Consider the following 19,467-nt stretch of genomic DNA (forward strand, 5'->3'; position numbering starts at 1 on the left):
CTCTGGGTTCTGCTTTGTCATCGTGTATGATAATATACAGCACAGTCCTTGTTTGCCTTTAATTCACTGCTCAACTGTACAGCCTTTCTGTGCAGCAGTATCAGTGACTTCTAGTGCTTACCTGCAGAGAACATCTTATGCAGATTATAAACCTGGTTCTGTGTCACAGTGCAGCTGGAAACCATGTTCAAATGGAGTTCAAATCATGCACAAAAGTCTGATGGCTGCTTAATTGACTTCTGGCTTTGTGTGATTTCAGAAAGATGTATAAAGGCAATTAAGTGCTGCTTATAACCTAAACGATTTTCAGAAGACTCAAGATTCAGTTTTTAATTTTGGGTAACTTCAATCTACTGTGATGTTAATGTTTTGTGTGAGTGTTATCTGCTTTTAAAATAGCATGGATAAACTTCTAAAGGGCTGTAAGCAGAGGTGAGAGCTGTCATGGAGCCTTGAGCTCCTTCTGGGTCCTTACCTTCATGGAGCAGAGGCTTGTGTGTACTGAATTCTGCACACCTTTTCTTGTCTGAGAGTAACAGGGAATATGTCATTGATCTGGATGAGCAGCTTCTCTGGGCCGGAAATCAACAAGTTTATTATTTCTTTAGAAAACTGGAAGATGTATAAACTTCAGTGGGGAATGGCAGAGGCAGGAGGAGGAAAGCCTGGGAGTTGTGTTTTTCCCAGGTAGAGCAATGCACATGCTGTGTGAAATCCTAGTGCTCATACCTGGCTCTTAGTGCAGGAGGTCAACTAGTAATCAAGGTCTGCTTTATCTCCAGCGTGTAGAGGTGATGGGGTCCTGGCTAATCACCAGCCAGAGCTAAAACCAGCTAGGAGAGGAGGTGTATTAGTCTGTGCACCCTCAGCCACAAGTCTGGCTGTTTTGCACGTGGAGAGCGGGCGCTACTTCTGATCAGAGATGGAAATGGCATTGGAAGTGATTCTGAATAAAGCTGTCCTAGAATTGCTCTTGGAACAGATGTGACCCTTCCTTATTTTTACCTTGTTCCCTTTCTCCACTCAAATAAGAGCTGTTTAATCAACATTAGTAAAAGATGCTGATTTCTACTCCCTAATTCAGTTAAATGGCTATATGTGCACGATGAGATGTGGGAATTCTGCTAACAGGGTCTCTTGAAGACAACAAATGACCTGTCAGCTTTGTGTTTCACTTGCAAGTCTTACTTTTTGTGTGTAGCAAATTAGGCTAAGTTTTCTCATCCTGTGCTTATCCAGCTTACTGGGAACAGTGGGACAGTGTAGGCAAATCCCTGGGGAGGGGCAAACATGTGCTGGGAAGACCAGCATGAAAGGACATGTTCCCTGGCTGGGTGATTCTTGAGGTACCTTTCTCCATCTAATGTGAGGTGGACATGTTGGAGGAGATCTCTAACCCTGCAGGTGTTGCTGTAGTGCTGGGGCTGTTACGGTGTTGATTGCCCAAGGAAATAAATACAGGCACATGGCATGGTTAGAAAAAAGCAGCAAGACTGAGGGCAGGCAATCCCAAAGGACACATTCCGTATATTGCTGCACGTCCACGGCCAAGAACAAACCAAAAGATAATTTAACCAAGGCCCCCCAAGGAAGGTTCAGTCTTGACATGAGGAAGCATTTGTGTATTGAGAGGGTGGTCAGACCCTGGAACGGGCTTCTTGGAGAGGTGGCTGGTGCCCCAACTATCAGTGTTCAAGGCACATGTGTACAATGCCCTTAGTAATGTGCTTTAATTTTTGGTTATCCCCAAAGGGGTCCAGCAGTTGAACTGGATGATCCTTGTGGGTCCCTTCCAACTGAGAGATTTTAGTCTAATCCAGTCTAGTCTAGCCTAGTGTGGTCTGCGCTGCTCTATCCTACCCTACTCTGTCCTTCCCTATCCTGTTCTTTTGTTGATGTTTCAGACATTGGGAGGAATTGTGGAGTAAATCACTAGACCTCTGAGCAAATCAGCAATCCTACTTGGTTTTTCTAGTCAGGAACTGTCCTAGGCAGCACAGGAGGTAAATTGTTTTGTCCTTGCCTTCCTGAGGGCTGCAGTACGTGCTGTTCTCCGCCATCCAGCCATGGGAAGTGGCTCTGCAACCCACTTAGAAGGGGAGGCTGAGATGAGGGGTTCCCATGTCTGAGAAAGGAGTGGGTGGAGGCCTGACAGTTTCAGTCATTTTTACGACAGTGTTTCCTTTTCTTAAAGAAAACTACTCTGCTGCTTCTTGCAGCATATGAAGTATCTGGAAGAGTAAAAACTCCTCCACGCTTGAAGAAGACCCTCCTGAGTATATCTTAGCTTATTTTTGACTAGAAAAGAATGTAGGTCATGCTGCTTTTCAGATTTAATTGAAATAGATTTAGAGATTAACCTTTTGATTCACCACTTTAAGGATCAAAATATTTTAGGTAGAGATAAAATAAAAAGCCAGTTCTTTCAGGCAGGTAAGGTGTTTGTTATGGTTTATGGAGAAATTTAGGATTAAGAAACATCAGTTAAGGCAATGCCTTAGTATGCTGATGAGATAATTTTGGCTGCTATGAGGTGACATGATGTGGATGCACAATGCTGATGTATAGAAGTTATAAATAATGGAGAAGCCCAGCTGTTTGACAGTAGAGGCTCCAGTGTGCAGTTCTGGACCTGTCTGCCACAAAACAAGATCTTTTTGCCCTCATGTTTGAAGCATAGAACAAACATGATGAATATGTAATTTTGCAGGGAAACACTGAATTTTAGTTGCAACTACACTAATTATAATGAGCCCCATTCTGACTTCCTGGCTGCTTGAACAAATTGCTTTAAAGTGCTGAGAAATATGTGTACAAATACCTGGGATCATTAACTACAGAGTGCAGTCACTGCTGATGCCTCCTCTTCCATTTGGATGTAAGGAATCACAATGAGGAATTTTTAGCAGAAAGTCTTATATGCAGGTGCTGTAAGTATTTACAGCATATTTGCTCTTTTATAGTATTTAAAGGGCTAAGTAATGTTGAGCAGGGAAAAACAAGTTACAGATTACGGGGCTGCTGGGAGGGAGGTGTCTCCCCAGTGTTGCTTCTCAGAAGTTCAGAGCAGCCAGCAGAGATAGCAGGTTGCTCTGTGGTGCAGAGGTTTGAGCCAGATTAGCTGAAAAAAGGGTCTGTGTGTGTGGGAGGGAGATTAGCTGCAGCTCAGGGCCACGTAGTTAGAGGAGAACAATGTCCATGAACCTCCAAAGCAGCCCCCAGGAGGATTGCTGGGCAGAGGGCTTGTCAGGGTGTTGGGAATAGCTCTCACAGCCTGCAGGATGTACCAGGATATGTTGGGTTTGAGTCAGTTAATTTCTGATGAAGAATAATACCTGATCCTGCAGTAATTCTTCTCTGGAATAATTGCTTGGGGCACCCACCACCTGAGATGAACAGTCCTCTTCCATCCCAGCAAGGAGCCACATGGGAGAGCTTGGATCAGGCAGCTGCCTGAGCAGGCAGGTTGTCCTCTGTCCTCTGCCCCGTGACAGGCACAGGGTAAAATATCAGTAAAGAGAAACTTAAAGGCGGCTGTCCTTTAAGTTGTATGTACCTCAATTAAATTTCAAGCATCCATGCAGGGATGGGTCTATCTTGAGCTTGTTTCTGTAGTTGTAGCATTTTCACTTGTTCTTTAAGTGCAAGCCATCAGTCCCCTAAAATACACAAGGAAATGCAAGTGTTCTGTAGCAGAAAGGGGAGCCTGAATCCAACTGGAACCACTGGAAGGTAAAATATGCACAATCTAGTGTTAACATAGTGAGAGCAAACAGTGAACCCTTCTGGCATGAAGGGACATTAAAGAACCAGGTACTCCCCAGTTGGAACCTATTTATATATGGACATGTGTAGAAGATAGCTCTCCCAGGAGAAACACAAATAGCCGGTGGAAAAAATGCTGAGGAAACTTGTTTCAGTGTGCATCAGCTTCCTAATGATGGTAAGAAATAGCCACACCTTGGCTCTGTTGCTTTGCTCTTTCAGCATAACAGTGCTGTAACCTGTCCTGGAATAGATACTCCCTTGACTCAGAGATGTGCTGATTTTTTGTAAGGGAGACTTGATGGTCCAGCATTTTCCACACTCGGGGAGAACTGAGTCTAGCTGTAGATTAACTCCTCTTCATCCCCTGTCAGCTAAGATAACAACCAGAAAGAAATTAGACCAGCTCAAAAATACACCTAAAAAGTATCAAAAAAATTTGATGTGGGGGTCTTTTGTCTGGTGTGGAAGCATTTGGAAGAAGTTGTGCATTCTAAGTTTGGACTTCTCAGAGGTGAATTATTTTACACAACTCTAGACCAAGTTATAAAACATTCTCTATGAAGTGGTTGATCTGACTGCAGGAGCGAGTCAAATGGAAAAGCCCATGTCTCAGTAGGTTTAAAGTCCTCCTTTCAGCTATCCACACAGCTGGAGCATATTACCAAGAAGAAAAAATCTCTTCTGCAGAGAAGCAGGCTACTGTGTTCTCCCACAGAAGATATTTTTAGTAGCTGAAATGTTCGTACCAGAGCTCTTTCTGACTACAAGATGCTTTACCAGTGTACCTGGTAAAAAGCAAATAAGGACAATCCAACAACAAAGAATTCCAAGTGAAAAGGTTTTGCAGAAAAACCCAAAAGCCAGCATGCTCTTAGGAGAGGCAGCTCGGCATTTTCGGGCAGTCCACGAAGTGACATGCAAGGTTGGTGAGATGAGCTCGTGGCTTTGACCTCTGCATTAAAATTAAATAAGTTTTCTTTTCCCCTTTGATTTAGTGGCTATCATGGTGGAAATTTTCCACAACTTTGTGTAAGGAGTTGTGAGGAAGGCACAAATCACAAATACATGTTGCTCTGAAAAATGTTGCTGAGCTCAGCTGTGAGCCAAGGGACCTTCTAGAAGTGTGAACAGGATGGGATGGGACACCTGGCTACATTCCTGCCTTGCCCTCTGTCCCCTTGAGGGCACTTTCGCATCTCCTTGTCCTCTGAACACCTAAATAAAGGATCTGATGCCCTTCCATTAGCAGGGTAGTGTGGTGTGGATTTACCGCAGCGAAAGGGGACAACACTTGGAGAAATACCCATTTTGTGAGATAAACTGCTGCAAAGCTTGATGGAAAATGTCAGTAGAACAAGAAAAATGCATCAGGACACCTGGAATGACTGCAGGACCCCTCATCACTGCAAGGTTTAATACTGCACCACATGAAGCATCCAGTGAAAGGGCTGCAAAGGGCAAATGACCTGTTTGATACAACTGTGTGGAATTAATACAGTTCCCTACAGGAGATGTTTGATTGTGTGGCACCAAGGACTGGAGGGGAGGAGATCCAGCATAGGAGAGGGGCAGATTTCCTTTCCCTGCTTTTCCCTGTGACTTGCTCAACCTTGAGCTTCTCTATTCATGAAGTTGTTCTTTTTTTTCTCTTGTTTTTCCTGTGCTCTGTGTTCCCCACTGCCACCTTTCAGAGACTAAAATCTTCCTTGTACCTTTTGACGTGCAGGTTTCAAAGAAAGCTGAGACAGGGGAAGTGAGCTGTGGTTTCACCTTGGGGCCCTGTCAGAAGGGGTAGGATAACTGGTTTCTAAATTACTCCCATTTCTGAATTTCAATCTTAATTGTCATCTCAAGAGCATGGAGGGGGCGTGTACAGCAACATGTGCTTTCAATAGAGCTGCTGTTATTGTTTTCAGAATACTTTCATGATCACCCCAGGGTCTTGTACAAAGCCACCAGATATACAGGAACAAAAAAAAAAAAAATGCCTTCCCATCCTCCAGTATAAAATGTGTTTTCAGAGGCAGTGCCAGCAGCAGGCACTCTGTGGCAGCCCCGCTGCTCTGCATTCTCACACGTCTCGGGTGTCCCGTTAACAGCATTTTCCCTCCAGCAAGGAATAGCTCTCAAGTCACACAAACCAAAATTCTTGTGAATCCTCTAAACCCCATTGATAAATGCTGTGATGGCCATTCTTCTCCCCAGATGGGAACTCTGAATTTATCTGCCAGATGAAGGCTGTCCTTCTCAAATGTACCGTGCACCCAGCCTGGCTGTGCAGCACCCAGCGTCCTGGGGTGGCTTTGCATTGCCAGATAAAGGTACAGGGAGGGCTTCTAAGCCTCTTACCAGGATGTTTTGGAGTAGCCCAGCTGGGAACTGGAGTTAAGGGAAGTTGAAGTGCTTGAAGAAACAGTCACACTTTTTCAGGACAAAGTACAGAGCTCCCAAGGCTGAGAGAGCAAACTGAAGGCTGTGTCTGGCTGAGACATGCACAGAGAGCAGAGCCCACTGCGTGCACGGTTCCTTGTCCCTTGGTGACACTGTGACCCCCTTAATAGCTCTTCTTGTCCTCTGCTGAGGTGGAAGCCCAGCTTGGTGAGCTGGCTTCACTGTCCCTCTGATGGGGAGGGTTCAATGTATTTCAGGCAAGGGAGGGTGCCCACTCTTTCCTCCTCCTATGCTTATAGAATCACAGAATCATAGAATGGTTTGGGTGGGAAGGGACCTTAAAGACCAGCTAGTTCCAACCCCCTGCCATGGGCAGGGACACCTTCTACTAGACCAGGTTGCTCCAAGCCTTGTCCAGCCCTGAACCCTCCCAGGGATGGGGCAGCCACAGCTTCTCTGGGCAACCTGTGCAGGTGGAAGCCAATGGAAGTTTAATAGTTCCTGAAATGGGAGGAAGGGATTGCTAAGCCAGGAGTACAGTTGTCCTCCAAGTATAGTTTTAGCCAGTTTGGCTTCCTGAGTTGGTGGTGGACTGTGGGTAATTGCAGTTTCACAATGTGAAGCTTTAGAGGGGAAACGTCAAAGCAGGATGATTTCTGCCCAGGTGAGCTGTATTTATTGCACCATAACCAGAGTACCTAGATCTGAGCTATAATCCTGGCAGGGCAATTTGAAAAGGCTTTTTTTTTGCAAAGGCAGTTTTGCTGGCCCATGCAAAACTTTATCCCAGTTCTTCTCAGTGTTATGCTGCTTTGATTTGATTTTTATTTTCACCATTGATCACCACCTCAAAAAGATGGAACTGAGTTCCTCATGCTATAAAAAAATAATGAAATGCACAGCAGCAAGTATCTCAAAAGATTTCTTTTGGCAGTGAGGTGTGCAGAGTTACTCCAGGTAGTTTCTGTTCCCCGACAGCGGCTCACAGGGGTGCTCAGACAGGTGTTCTGGTGCCCAACACAGAGATACTTGAAGCCTTGTTGAGGCCCCAAACTTAAAAGGCACAGTTAAAATAGTGAGGTCAATACAACATAGGTGATGTTGCCAGATTGGTATTTTGAGAAATACATGTTTGTTGTTGTCTGAATTATAGGTGAGTGAATTCTGCTCCTCGGAGGACCTCCTTGATGAGTATGTGCAGACTACGCTGATCCAGTGTCCTCTCACATCCAGTACAGCAGTGTTCTGAGATGCCTATACACTATCTGACTGTAGCTCATGCCCCAGCTAGTTTTGTAACACAGCTTTGCAGGGAAGAGCGAGATTTAGTTTCCTTTACGGGAGAGATGTATCTGCAGCAGACCTCCTCTGTACCAGGACAACAAGACTTCAGTTGTTTAGGTTTATGTTCTGTTATTTCCCTGCGGTTCCTCTGTGTTTGCATGTTTTGTGCTTGAGCATTTCTGCTGGTTTCTGCAACTGATAACTGCAGAATGCAACTTCTGTTTCCTGACCAGCTTTTCAGGTCTGAAAGGGTAAGACCGTGGACGTGGGTGTGCAGGCTGCTGCCTGCAGAGGCCACACCGAGGGCTCAGAGGCTGGAGGAGTTGGCTCACCTGCAGTGAATGTGGGGCAGAAACCCTCAGCCTTCCCCCTGCCTGCACGAGCTGCTGATGTTTTACAGAAGCCCCCAGGCTGCAGTAGTTTGGTGTGGCCCCAAAGGGTCTTACCTGCCTCTGGTGCACAGACCGTGTGTGTCCAGCCCACTGCATCTGTCAGCAGAGTTCAGGAACGAGCTGATCCCATCCCCACCACGCTCCTGAATGAAGGGGGTGTGGTTTACTGAGCATCTTTTCAGCAACTCTGCCATCTCCATCTGCCACTGCTCCTGCTCTGCACCACCCACTGCTGGGCTGTTGCTGTCTGGGGCAGTGGCCTGTGCTGGCTTCCCCCACAACTGGGCAAACCTTTCCTTCCTGGTGGGGAGTGGGATGGATCAGTGACTGCCAGTGCTGCAAACACAGCCTGAAGTCCCTTCAGTACCAGAGCAGGCAGCCAAGAGCTACCACGAGCCCTAATGCAACCACTGGCAGCTCTGCAAATAACACCTCATATCCCACTGAGCACAGCTGGCTCCTGTGCTCCCAGCAGTGCTCCACTCCGAGCAAGGATGTTCCTTCTGCACCAGGCTCAGCATTCAAGTGCTCTCAGTCACATTCTGCCAATAGCATGGCACTACATTGAAGCTGGGGACTCGTTTGATGGCAAACAAACAAAAAACATCTGCCCCAATGACAAAAAAAACCAACCTCACATGTCTTTTCAAGGTCTGCATCAGCTTTTACAAAGACATCATTATTTGCCCCAGTGCTGCCAAGTGGTTTTGATGCTGGGAGAAGCAATTCCTTATGGTACAGCACAAGTGGTTTGTGAAATGCCTGATGTGCAAATAAAACAGATTAGGAAGTTCTGTTTCCTCACCAGAATTAATGGAACAGAAATAACTTTTTTCTCTGTTGCTTACAGGTTCCAGGAGGAGTGGACTCGGGATGTGGTGGCTCCTGGGCATTGTAAAGGCAATGATCAGGTGCTGAAGCAGAGCAGTGGTGCCCCTGGGCCACAGGCTATGCCCAGACACACCACCATGGTGCAGACAGTGAATTCCATACACGTTGCTGAAGTCTATGGCCATAAAGATGGTTACAACAAACCAAGCTGCCAGATCCCTGGATAACTGGTGTCTGAAACACAACTGCTCCTCTGGACCAAAACAAAATTTGGATAGAAATATGTGCCTTAAAGACAACACAGAGAGTTCATTATTCGTTTGAGTTTGAAAGTTTTCTATATTCCAAGATGGTTGTTTAACAGAAGTGCTTCAAGGTCTGAGACAAATAAAACCACGAGTGTTGGGGCTGGCAGTTTGTAGCTGTTCTCTACAGTTTGCTGTGCAGTGGGACCATGGCAAAAGCACAGTGTCCTTCTAGACAGCTGGAGAGGAGGTACCAGGTTTGTATATTTACCTCTTACAAAGTCGCTGATGATAATTATGCACCCGTCTGATGCCAGCCTTCTCCGGACCCTTGGGTTTTGTAAAGCATTCCAGAATGAAAAGTCCCCTGTATTTTTACACAGTAACGTGCTAGAACTACAATAAAATTTTGATTTTTAATGGAACGCCGTGTTTTGTGTCAGGAAGGTCTTTTTCTTTAATTCATCTGCTCTGCTTTTAGAGACGCTGTGAGACTGGCCCATGTCCAGCTCTGCCAGCCTGTGGGAGAGGGGATGGCACACAGAGAGGTGTGCAGCCCTGCTGTGTCCCACCCTCTGTAGCTGCTGCAGGTGTGGGAGCAGTGCAGCCTTCCTAGAGCTCAGGGGATCACTGCAGCATCCCTGTGAGAGCACTCAAAATAAAGGGCTGAGGGAGCTGTTGGAAACCTGCCTCTTTTCCTATTACTGATCTATTCCTAGTGTGAGGAAAAAAAGGTGGTGTGTTTTCTTGTTTTGTCCATTCTGAATAGTTAAGTAACTGATATGGATGGCTCTTATTCTGCTGTTTATATGCACATAGATGTATATCCTGTAGTTATAGTATAGTTATTTTTGTTCAAGTTGAAGCCTTATTTATTCTGTCATCAGCTGTCTAATGGGTATTGTCACATCCCTCTCATGATGGAAATAGGACCTTACAGCAAGCTCCAGTAATTGTTTTATGGCATATCCCCTTGTTATGAATCAGGTATCCTCTTAAGACCCTCAGTTTTGAAGCTTCAGTTTTGAAATTCAAATTACTGTAGCTTGCTGGCAGGCCTAAGAATGCCCTCTTCTATCCTGGCCATACTCTGCAGAGATCAAAAACACGTGCTTGAAATTCAGTAACATGGAAGTTGCAGCAAAAGACCATTTTTACTGTTGCTAATGAGCTCAGTTCTTCTGTACAGTACACCATGGTGCACCCTGCAACACACTTCTTGGGATGAGCTGCAGAAAGGAGAATGGATGTACTTCTCATCACTCCACCCAATTAAGTTGTCAATTAATTCAGTTAATGCTAGCCATGGTTGTGCTGTGAACCATTTTGCCTGCAGTTTTTGGTCCCCTGCCAGACCCAACCAGCTCCTGTACCCAGCAGGGTGGGCAGCAGGTCAAGGGAGGGGATTCTCTCCCTCTGCTCCACTCTGGTGGGACTCCACCTGAAGCTGTGTCCAGCTCTGGGGACCCAAGTCCAGAGGAGGCCACAGAGATGCTCCCAGGGCTGGAGCCCCTCTGCTCTGGAGCCAGGCTGGGAGAGCTGGGGGTGTTCACCTGGAGAAGAGAAGGCTCCAGGGAGAGCTGAGAGCCCCTTCCAGTGCCTAAAGGGGCTCCAGGAGAGCTGAAGAGGGACTGGGGACAAGGGCCTGGAGGGACAGGACAAGGAGGAATGGCTTCCCACTGCCAGAGAGGAGCGTCAGATTGGACAGTGGGAAGGAATTCTTCCCTGTGAGGGTGGGGATGCCCTGGCACAGGTTGCTCAGAGAATCTGTGGCTGCCCCATCCCTGGAAGTGCCCAAGGCCAGGTTGGACAGGGCTTGGAGCGACCTGGGCTAGTGGCAGGTGTCCCTGCCCATGGCAGGGGGTGGAACAAGAAGGTTTGTAAGCTTCCTCCCAGCCCAAACCCTTCTGTGATTCTATGATTCTATGCACTCTTGCATCCCATGTGTGGCATTTTCTTCTGTCTGTGCCTGGCACGGGCACTGTCCCGTCAGCTCCAGCTGTGCCAGCCAGCTCAGCCGGTGGCTGCCGATGTTTGGAAGGGGCCAGAAAGTTTTTAAGAAGGTGGATTATAAAGTCTCAGCATAAGGCAGCCCCTGAGGGGCCAGCTCAGGGTGCCCTTGAGTGGAAAATGGGGTGCAGGGATGTGAAACCTCTGCACAAAGCTGTGCAGTCCAGCCTTCCTGGCTGCAGCAATTCCTCACTGCTGGCAGGGGGCTTTGTGGCTGGACAGCTGGGAATGGCTGGGCTCCATCTGCCAGAAGAAGCATTCCTGGGTCCTGTTTGGGAGCAAAGAATCAATAGCATCTATGGGGAAAGTCCACAGGGGGATGACAATAAAAACCAAAAAGTGTGAAAGGACTAAAGGGAGGAACAAAGGCTGGGAAAACCAGCCAAACATCTGAGATGCTCCTACACATGTGGCCGGAACATTAGAATTAAATGCAAAGATGTCAAAGAAACCCCATAATGAAACTTCATAAGAATGACTAGTGCTTGTGGGACAAATGCTAGGATTGGGGTCTTGGCATAGTAAACAAGGGTTTGTTCCAGGTAGGACACATGAGAAGAAAGGCTAGTGCATTAAGTCCAGCATGAGGTGAAATGCTCATTGATTAGTGTCTGTGGTGGGAGGATGAAGGGTGAAAGAACGTGGCACATGGGCAGTGGGGCGTCCAGTACTGACTCTGCAGTCACAGGAGAAGCTGGTGGAGGTTCACCAGGGAAAATAGCAGAAGCATCTTTAAAACTGGGTGATTTTGTCTGATTCCCTGCTGGAGAAGTGTACAACCATCAGGAATCCGGACAACTCTACTGGCAACAGCTTAATTTCTGAAGGTGGTGTGAAGTGGGGGGCAGTTGCTTCTGACTGTAGCAGGGAAAAACTTGTTAAAAACCAAAAGGGACATTTGGGTGAATGTGAAAATATATGACATCACATTTTTAAGAAAAGGAGAGCAGCAGGAAAAGGAAAATGGACTTCAAAGAGACAAATGTTGACATTCCCAAATAAAAAGTACAAAGATCTTGTGGAGAAACAAGCTGTCACTAACAGGGGCTGATTAAAGGCACACCAGACCAACCCGATGCAGGGGACAGCAAAAACCTAATATAGCTGCCTCAGGAACTCTGAGAACATGAAAATCAGAGTGGAAAAACTCAAAAAATGGAAATGTGGCAGACAACTGAGGTGCAGCACAAAGAGAAGTGAGTGGAGCTGTTCAGGAAAGTAAGAGGGAAATGTGAGTCATGGCCAAGCAAGGGAAATGAAAGAGAAAATACAGTGGAAGAAACAGGTAAAACTCCAGGCAAGGTTGGGAAAACTCCAGGTTGCTTGGGAAAAGCCAAAACAGACCCAGAGATGACAACCACTTAATGTCTATTTTGGATCAGGCCTCACTGGAAAGTTCACTGGTTATTGCAAAGAATTTTAATGCAGGACTAGGATTGCAGCCTCAAATAAAGCAAAAAAGGGATCAGAAATACTAAGATAAATTTGATTCCATGATGAATTTTATCCCAAAGCACTAAGAATTAGCTAAGCAATACTTGAACCACGTTGATCACAGAATCATTTAGTTTGGAAAAGACCTCAGAGATCATCGAGTCCATCTCCTTTGAATTTCCTTTCTCTTCCCCTTCTCTGTGATTATGTTAACTGGATTTCATAATTTAGCTCCCTGGTGTTTTAATTTTATAATGTGGCTTTAAAATGCAATAATATGGCTGGAAGTGAAATAAATTCCCTTGTTGGGATGTCTGGGTCAGCACACCACATGAGCAGGGAGCCTGTTCTACACATGAGGCCAAGCTGAGGTGTTGGATGGGAGAAAGTACACCCTTGAGATGACAGGGATGCTGGCAGCCATGGGAAGCACCAGAGAAAGCAGGTCAGTTCATTGTGCCTTGTGCCAGAGCACTGGCTCACTATCATTTATTTGGGCACAAGAAGCAGCAAAGTTACACCAAGATAAGGAAGCAACACCCAAACTGTTTGTATAAGATTTCTGGCTCGGCTCCCTCTGGGACTGTGCTTAGTTCTGATGGCTGCACCCCCTGGAGTCAGCCTTATTGCTCATGCAAACATGATTTATTGTCAGAAGGGAAATAAGTGCTGTGCAGGAAGGAGATGAAAGCAGCCGAGAATATAAAATAGACTTTTAAAACCTCGTTTTTATTACATTAACCCTTAAATGTTTCCCAGCCAGTGGTTCCAATTGGATTCTGCCACAGGACACTTGCATTTCCTTGTATATTTTAGGGGACTGATGGCTTGCACTTAAAGAACAAGTAGAAATGCTATAAACTACAGAAACAAGCCCAAGACAGAGCCCTCCCTGCATGGATGCTTAAAATTTAATTGAAGTACATTCCAGCAGGACGGGATAATTCTTCATGGATTTTAAAACTGATGACAGTATTTATCAGCCCAATTGCTTCTTTGCATTTTTCTCACCTTGTACTTTAAAACTGTTTCCCTACAGCAGCAGCTCTGCTGAGGCTGTTGCACTGCTTTGCTGTGAAGCTTTGCCTGCTTGCAGAAAACTGTAAGGCAGTTTTTAAGATCTGTAAATTTTGGGGAGGTTTAGGTTGGATATTAGGAAAAAACTCTTCATTGAAAGGGTTGAGAAGCCCTGAAACAGGCTGTTTGAACACACCATCCCTGGGAGTGTTCAAAAAATGTGTGGATGTGGCGCTTGAGGACATGGTTTAGTGGTGAACATAGTGGTGGTGCTGGGATAATGGTTGGACAGTGAGCTTACCTGCCCTTTCCAACTTTAATGATTATATGGTTCTACAATCTTACTTGAAATACCAAACAGGGAATGGTTTCTAAGGCAGCTGACTCGCTATAGAGGGTGTCTGATCGTACTTTCTTTGAAATGAAAATCCATTCTTTGAGACAAGGGGAAGAATGCATTTGCCACACTGGAAACCTGGAGTGCCTCAGCCTGCAAAGTGCCCAGTGCTTCACATGGGAACCCCCTGCAGCAGTAAATCTCTGAGATTTGTGGGATATCAGAGTACAGTGTTGCCAGAACCTGTGATTTTTGTCACAAGTCTCATGATATTTGTCATTTTCTTAATCCACAAATGGTAGATTTGGATGATTATGTGAAAATCACAGCTTCTATTTAAAAATCTGTGTCTCATGCTTGTCTTTGAATGGAGAAGTCGCAGTCATGAAGTGTCAAACAACAGAAAAAACACATCTCTAAAGTTTCTTTGATGGTAATGACATGGTTTAGGGGAAGCCTAACTCATGATTCACAAATAATTGAAGCTGTCAAATGTATGTATGACCTGTCTTCTGTGGTTGAAAGAAAGAGAAATACTACGTTTTGATCTGGATGGAACAGTGAAGCTTGGAAGGAACACCAGAGTATCTACCACAGAGTTAAGATTGCTTTCTTGGAGCCTTCCACATGGATTTTTGGCCATGCAGGCTTTCCCCTGGACCCCTGCCCCTTGAGTATTAGCCTGGAGGTCTCTAAAGATGCTGTTTCCTCAGCACACTCTGCTGCTGTCAATCTAACTTTGGGTTATGGCGTAATATTGGTAAAAGTTTCTGAGAAGCCCAAGACCCAGAAAAGAGGCAGAGCTGTAAAATTCATGGAACATGACAACCTGCAGGATGTGGCCAATACCACCGGTCTGAAACAAGAGGACACAGGAAAGCAGGAGCCCTCTGGTTGCACCAGACATCAGCTGAACAAGATCTAAGTGACTGATGGGTGGAGAGGATGCAGGCACCTCTAACAAGTTTGTTTCCAAAACATCTCAGTCATTAGTGATGTCTTGGAAGGAGAGGAACTAAATGAATCTGTTATCACTTATTGTCAGATGTAAAAGGCTTTTGCGACTAGTTTTTTAAAAAATGTCACATGACTCAGCTTTTTAATAACTTTAATTAAATGTGACATTTTAATAAACTCCTGCTGTGGGGTGGAGCAGTGCCTTTCCAATTTAGGGTGGTATTTGCAGTTACACCTCATAATACAGGACTATGTGAAATCTCAAATCCTGTCCACCCCAAACTGATATATGGAACCTCTCTTGTTTCTTCCCTCAGCAATATGAGCAGGTGATCTTTTCTACTTACTTTTAAGAACTATTTTGAAGAGAGAGATGATTGACAGAGCCAGTGTTGAAAGGCTCTTGTATAATTATTCCTCAAGCAATAGCCATTTCTGCTGTCACTGCAGCCCAAGCATGTCAGCTGGTGGGAACACTGGATAGTTCCCCAGCACATCGAGGTGTTTCAAAAGCCAGTCTCTATTCCTGGTACCCAATGTTCCTGCAATGATGGAATGGTGCTCTGGCACAGCAGCAAGCGAGGCAGGGAAAGTTCTTCTGGTGTAAAGCAGAGCAGCAGAAGCTTGCTCCCCAGATTTCTGGTGTTCAATATGTTTCAAGGCCAAGGTGGTATTGAAAATACTTACAGCAGTGTTTCCCACAGGATGCGTGTTGTATGTATGAGCTGGAGTCTGTAGTGACTTCTAACCCATGCCCAGTGCTGACCTTTCCTTCACACAGCCCGAGGGTTGCATGCTGGCTGCACATCATCCTCTCCATCCTCCCTGGCCTGTGGGGCTCAGGTGAGGCCAGGAGCTGGCACAGGGATGACTCTACATGTGAGGACATGTAGACAAAATGTCTTTATTCCCTCCCCAGAGCTCTGTGGCATGTCAGTTTGCCAAATCTGTTTATTTACACACTTATTTTAAGGGGAGGATGCTCAAACAGATTTATTTACTTCCTGCCTTCAAAGAATTCAATTGTTTGGGGATTTTTAAATAATCAGTTGAGTATTTTTTTCTCCTGTGTAAAAGTATTTTTTTCTCCTGTGATTTGCACTTTACAAGGGATCAAATAAGGAGCCAAGTGTGGTACTGAACATGTTTGTGAAGATGGCTCTTCATTATCCTGTGGACAACCTAACAGCCAACACAGTAACTTCTACAATATTTATCAGGATGATTTATGATCAGTATAGATGGGCTTATTCTATATGCTGATTTTTCCCTTTTGCCAGGAACAAGAGGTACTCAATTTTCCCATTATCTACATCGTCTTGTTTTACTAATGCTGCTAAAATGTCCAAGGATAGGGTGTCATACAGCAGAACTGGGGAGGTGGGGATGGGTGTAATTCTCCAGGTAATTATGCAGGAAGTTAAAACTGAGCAGGGATTTCCAGACCTGTGGGTGCTCCAGGCTATCACAGAACCACAGAATCTCCTGAGTTGGAAGGGACCCACAAGGATCCTCAAGTCCAACTCCTGGCCCAGCACAGACACCCCAACAATCCCACCCTTTTCCTGAGAGCATTGTCCAAACACTCCTTGAGCTCTGGCAGCCTTGGGCCCTGGGGAGCCTGTTCAGTGCCCGACTATCCTCTGGGGGAAGATGATTTCATCCAAGTCAGTTCTATTCCCATTTAACAGTTTGGCTTAACTGGCTGGAAATAAAGTGCTGGGAACTTGCAGCACAGCTTCTGCCTTTGTTTAGAGTCAGAGAATTTTTTTTTCATCTCCTTCTAACCAACAAAGGAATAAAAGGAATTATACCAATAATAATACATAAATAAGACTGGAAAGTAATCCATTCTATATGCAAAGCAACTGTAGAAATTACGAGTACACACACACACACACAAAACCCTTTTGAGAAAGCAGACATGGTTTTCAGAGCTCAGATCATCAGCAAATTGCCGCTGGCTTGCAGGAGCAGCGGATGCCGCCGGTCGCCGGGAGCTGTGCCGGATCTCTGGCCCTACTCGCTCCCTCCCCGTTTACTTTCGCTTCTCCAAGCAGCCCGTGACCTCTGCTCATCCAGGCGAGGAGGAGGAGGAGGAGGAGGAGGATTGCCCCGCGCGGGACGTGTGCCGGGCACGGCGCAGCCCCCGAAACCGATGGATGATGCTCTACAGAAGATGTAAGTGCATATTTGTAACGGGGAATCTGGGCAAAACAACGGCCTGAAAAGTCCGAATCTGCGGGAACAGAAGTGCGGAGCCGGAGGGGCAGTGGCTCTGACGGGAGTGGCCAGCCCGACACTGCCTTCCCAGTTTTTTTGCTTCTTAGAGCTTGTTTTTATAAATTATTGACGAAAATGTGCTGAAGGGAGCTTAGTGTGTAATCTGAGCTTTTAAGAAATATTTTATTGTATTTTCTTAAACACAAAGAAAGACTTTATTACAGGAACTCCCTGCACTATCTGGATTTAATTTGTTGCTAAAGAGATTCAGCCCTCTTGGGCTGTGGGAAAATAACAAATTGTATTGTGATTCAACAGTTAACAGATAAACCAAAGCACTACATAGCGATGCTGCCAGGACAAGGGTGAGATTTAGTAAGTCAAGTAATTCACTCAAATAAACAAATCAGTCCGTTTAGCGAGGGGAAACAGCACTGGCTTTTGAGATTAGCTAACCAGGAAATGGATCTGCTGGGAAATAAAACATTGTTGGGCAGCTCACTTCGCTTGGCCACTAGATTAGGAGGCAGAACTCTGAAGTGGATCAGAGTTTTGGAAAGGCTCTGTCAGGAGGTGGGGGCTTCTCACAGAGCTCCGTGCCCTGGGAGCAGTTTGAAAGCCCACGTTCCTGTGCTGCAGGAGCGTGAGGACCCGAGGGGCTGTTCGTGCCCAGCCCATGGCTGTGACCGGCCCGAGGTGTGGCTTCCATGTCCGCTGTGCTCTCTGAATGTCACGGATCACACCACGGGAGGGGTTCGGTGCCCAGCTCCAGCCAAGTCCGTGCCTCCCAGGGAGGGTGTCCATGGCTGCTGCCTCTGCCGGGGCCATGTGGCTCCCCGAGGATGCCTTTCCAAGGCAAACCTCACAGCAATCCTGCCGCAGAGGTCTTGCGTGCCACAGGCATGAGGAGGAGATATGTTTAACCTCTGCTTCTTGTATCATTATCCGAGTCTGTAGGACAAAAATATCTCCAGGCAGTGTGGCACTGTGCATCGCAGCACTCCTGAGGGGTTGATTTTCACTCCCATTTCACTCACCGTGTGCTGAAAAACATTTTAGATTTATGTTAGAGATTTCAGTCTATGTCACATTAAGATGACCAGCTCTTCAGCTTGGTGGTTTAGATTCTGGTAGTTTGAAAAGTTCTAAAAGCTTTTAAATTAGGAATTTCTAAAATTTCTAAAAGTTTCCAGAGAAACTTTATAGCAGAGCACAAAATGCAGTGAATTCACAAAGTTATAAAATGGTCATAAAAACAAATCCTCAGCATACCATTCTGCCACTGCTTCTTAGTACTAGGCAACGCCTCTTGCTGTAATATTTTAATATATGTATATATATGAAATAAAATAATAGAATCACAGAATGGTTTGGTTTGGAAAGGACTTTAAAGATCATCTTGTGCCATGGGCAGGGATACCTTCCACTACACCAGGTAGCTCAGGGCCCCAACCAAAATAATATTAAAAATATATGATGAAAGGATTTATAAAGCGACAATTTCCTTTCCTGTTTCTTTACTAAAATACATTGCCAAAATCACTCTGGTACAGGCATGAGCAAGGCCTCCATGTGCAATAATAATAGTAATTTAAAAATCTATTTTCATGCTGTTAGAAAGATCTGGATTCCTGAGGGTAACTGGAATAAACTTGGGATGTTTATTGATCTTCTCAAGGACATGCACCATGAATGTCACAGCATTTGGCAACACTAAAAATATTTCAGTGAGGTGTTTTCCCCATGTTCTTACACTTTCTAGGGATGAAGCTTCTTTCATTTCTTGTACAGAGCTAGAGATCAACATGTCAGAGGGTAAATGTGGGGCTGCAGGTGTTTTGTTTCTTAATGGAGGTGCCTCAAATTGTGATATGGCACGGGGTGGGACACTGCCTTCTTGGGAGAGCTGTGCCACACTAGGAACCACTCCCTGGCAGGGAAGGGCAGACTCTGAAAGCAGAGGTGAGAGTATCAGAGGGAGAAGTGATGCGGAAGAAAGCGTCAGGATGGTGTGGGTAACCCTGCCAGCCAAAATGCTGCCCCAGGACCTGCCCAGGTACGGCCCAGGCCTCATCTCTGCGGCTGTGCTGGGTGTAACACTCACCCTGTGATACCACGGAGTGGCAGCACTTGCAAACTGCAAGCAAATTCTTTGTTTCCTTTTTCTTTTTTTCTTTTACTAGCTGCCATGCTAGCTGCAGCTGTCTCTCATGAGAGGGTGTACGGCATGTCCCGTGCAGAGCCAGGAGCTGGACTCGATGGTCCTCGTGGGCCTCTTCCAACGTGAGACAAGCTATGGTTCCTGATCCAAGCACAAAGTCATGTCCTCACTAAATCGTTCTGGCAACTTGTACCCACCCCATAGGGCTTCAGACACCCCGGCCTGTCCGTCAGGACATGTTGACTGACTTCCAGCTTCAGTGCTACACGCTCCCAAGACACTACACCACTCCAAGCATGGGGCCATATTATTATTATTATTATTATTATTATTAGTAGTAGTAGTAGTAGTAGTAGTAGTAGTAGTAGTAGTAGTAGTAGTAGTAGTAGTAGTAGTAGTAGTAGTAGTAGTAGTAGT

The 19,467-nt window shown here is 45.7% G+C and overlaps 2 protein-coding genes across 2 annotated transcripts in view; both read left to right on the forward strand.

The window, feature by feature from the left end:
- Nucleotides 1-9,399, forward strand: part of SUSD3 (sushi domain containing 3) — a 30,673-nt gene extending 21,274 nt beyond the window's left edge. Inside the window, exon 5 of the mRNA XM_017830926.1 lies at nt 8,686-9,399. Within this exon, the coding sequence (XP_017686415.1) occupies nt 8,686-8,893 (208 nt within the window). The 3' untranslated portion in view covers nt 8,894-9,399. The remainder of the gene's footprint in view (nt 1-8,685) is intronic.
- A 7,305-nt stretch (nt 9,400-16,704) lies between these two features.
- The window catches only part of CARD19 (caspase recruitment domain family member 19), a 24,569-nt gene continuing 21,806 nt past the window's right edge, over nt 16,705-19,467 (forward strand). Inside the window, exon 1 of the mRNA XM_017830972.1 lies at nt 16,705-16,847. Coding sequence (XP_017686461.1) covers nt 16,829-16,847 — 19 coding nt within the window. The 5' untranslated portion in view covers nt 16,705-16,828. The remainder of the gene's footprint in view (nt 16,848-19,467) is intronic.

The sequence above is a fragment of the Lepidothrix coronata genome, unplaced genomic scaffold (genome assembly GCF_001604755.1).
Source record: "Lepidothrix coronata isolate B3197 unplaced genomic scaffold, Lepidothrix_coronata-1.0 Scaffold186, whole genome shotgun sequence".
In the NCBI taxonomy this organism is placed as follows: Eukaryota; Metazoa; Chordata; class Aves; order Passeriformes; family Pipridae; genus Lepidothrix; species Lepidothrix coronata.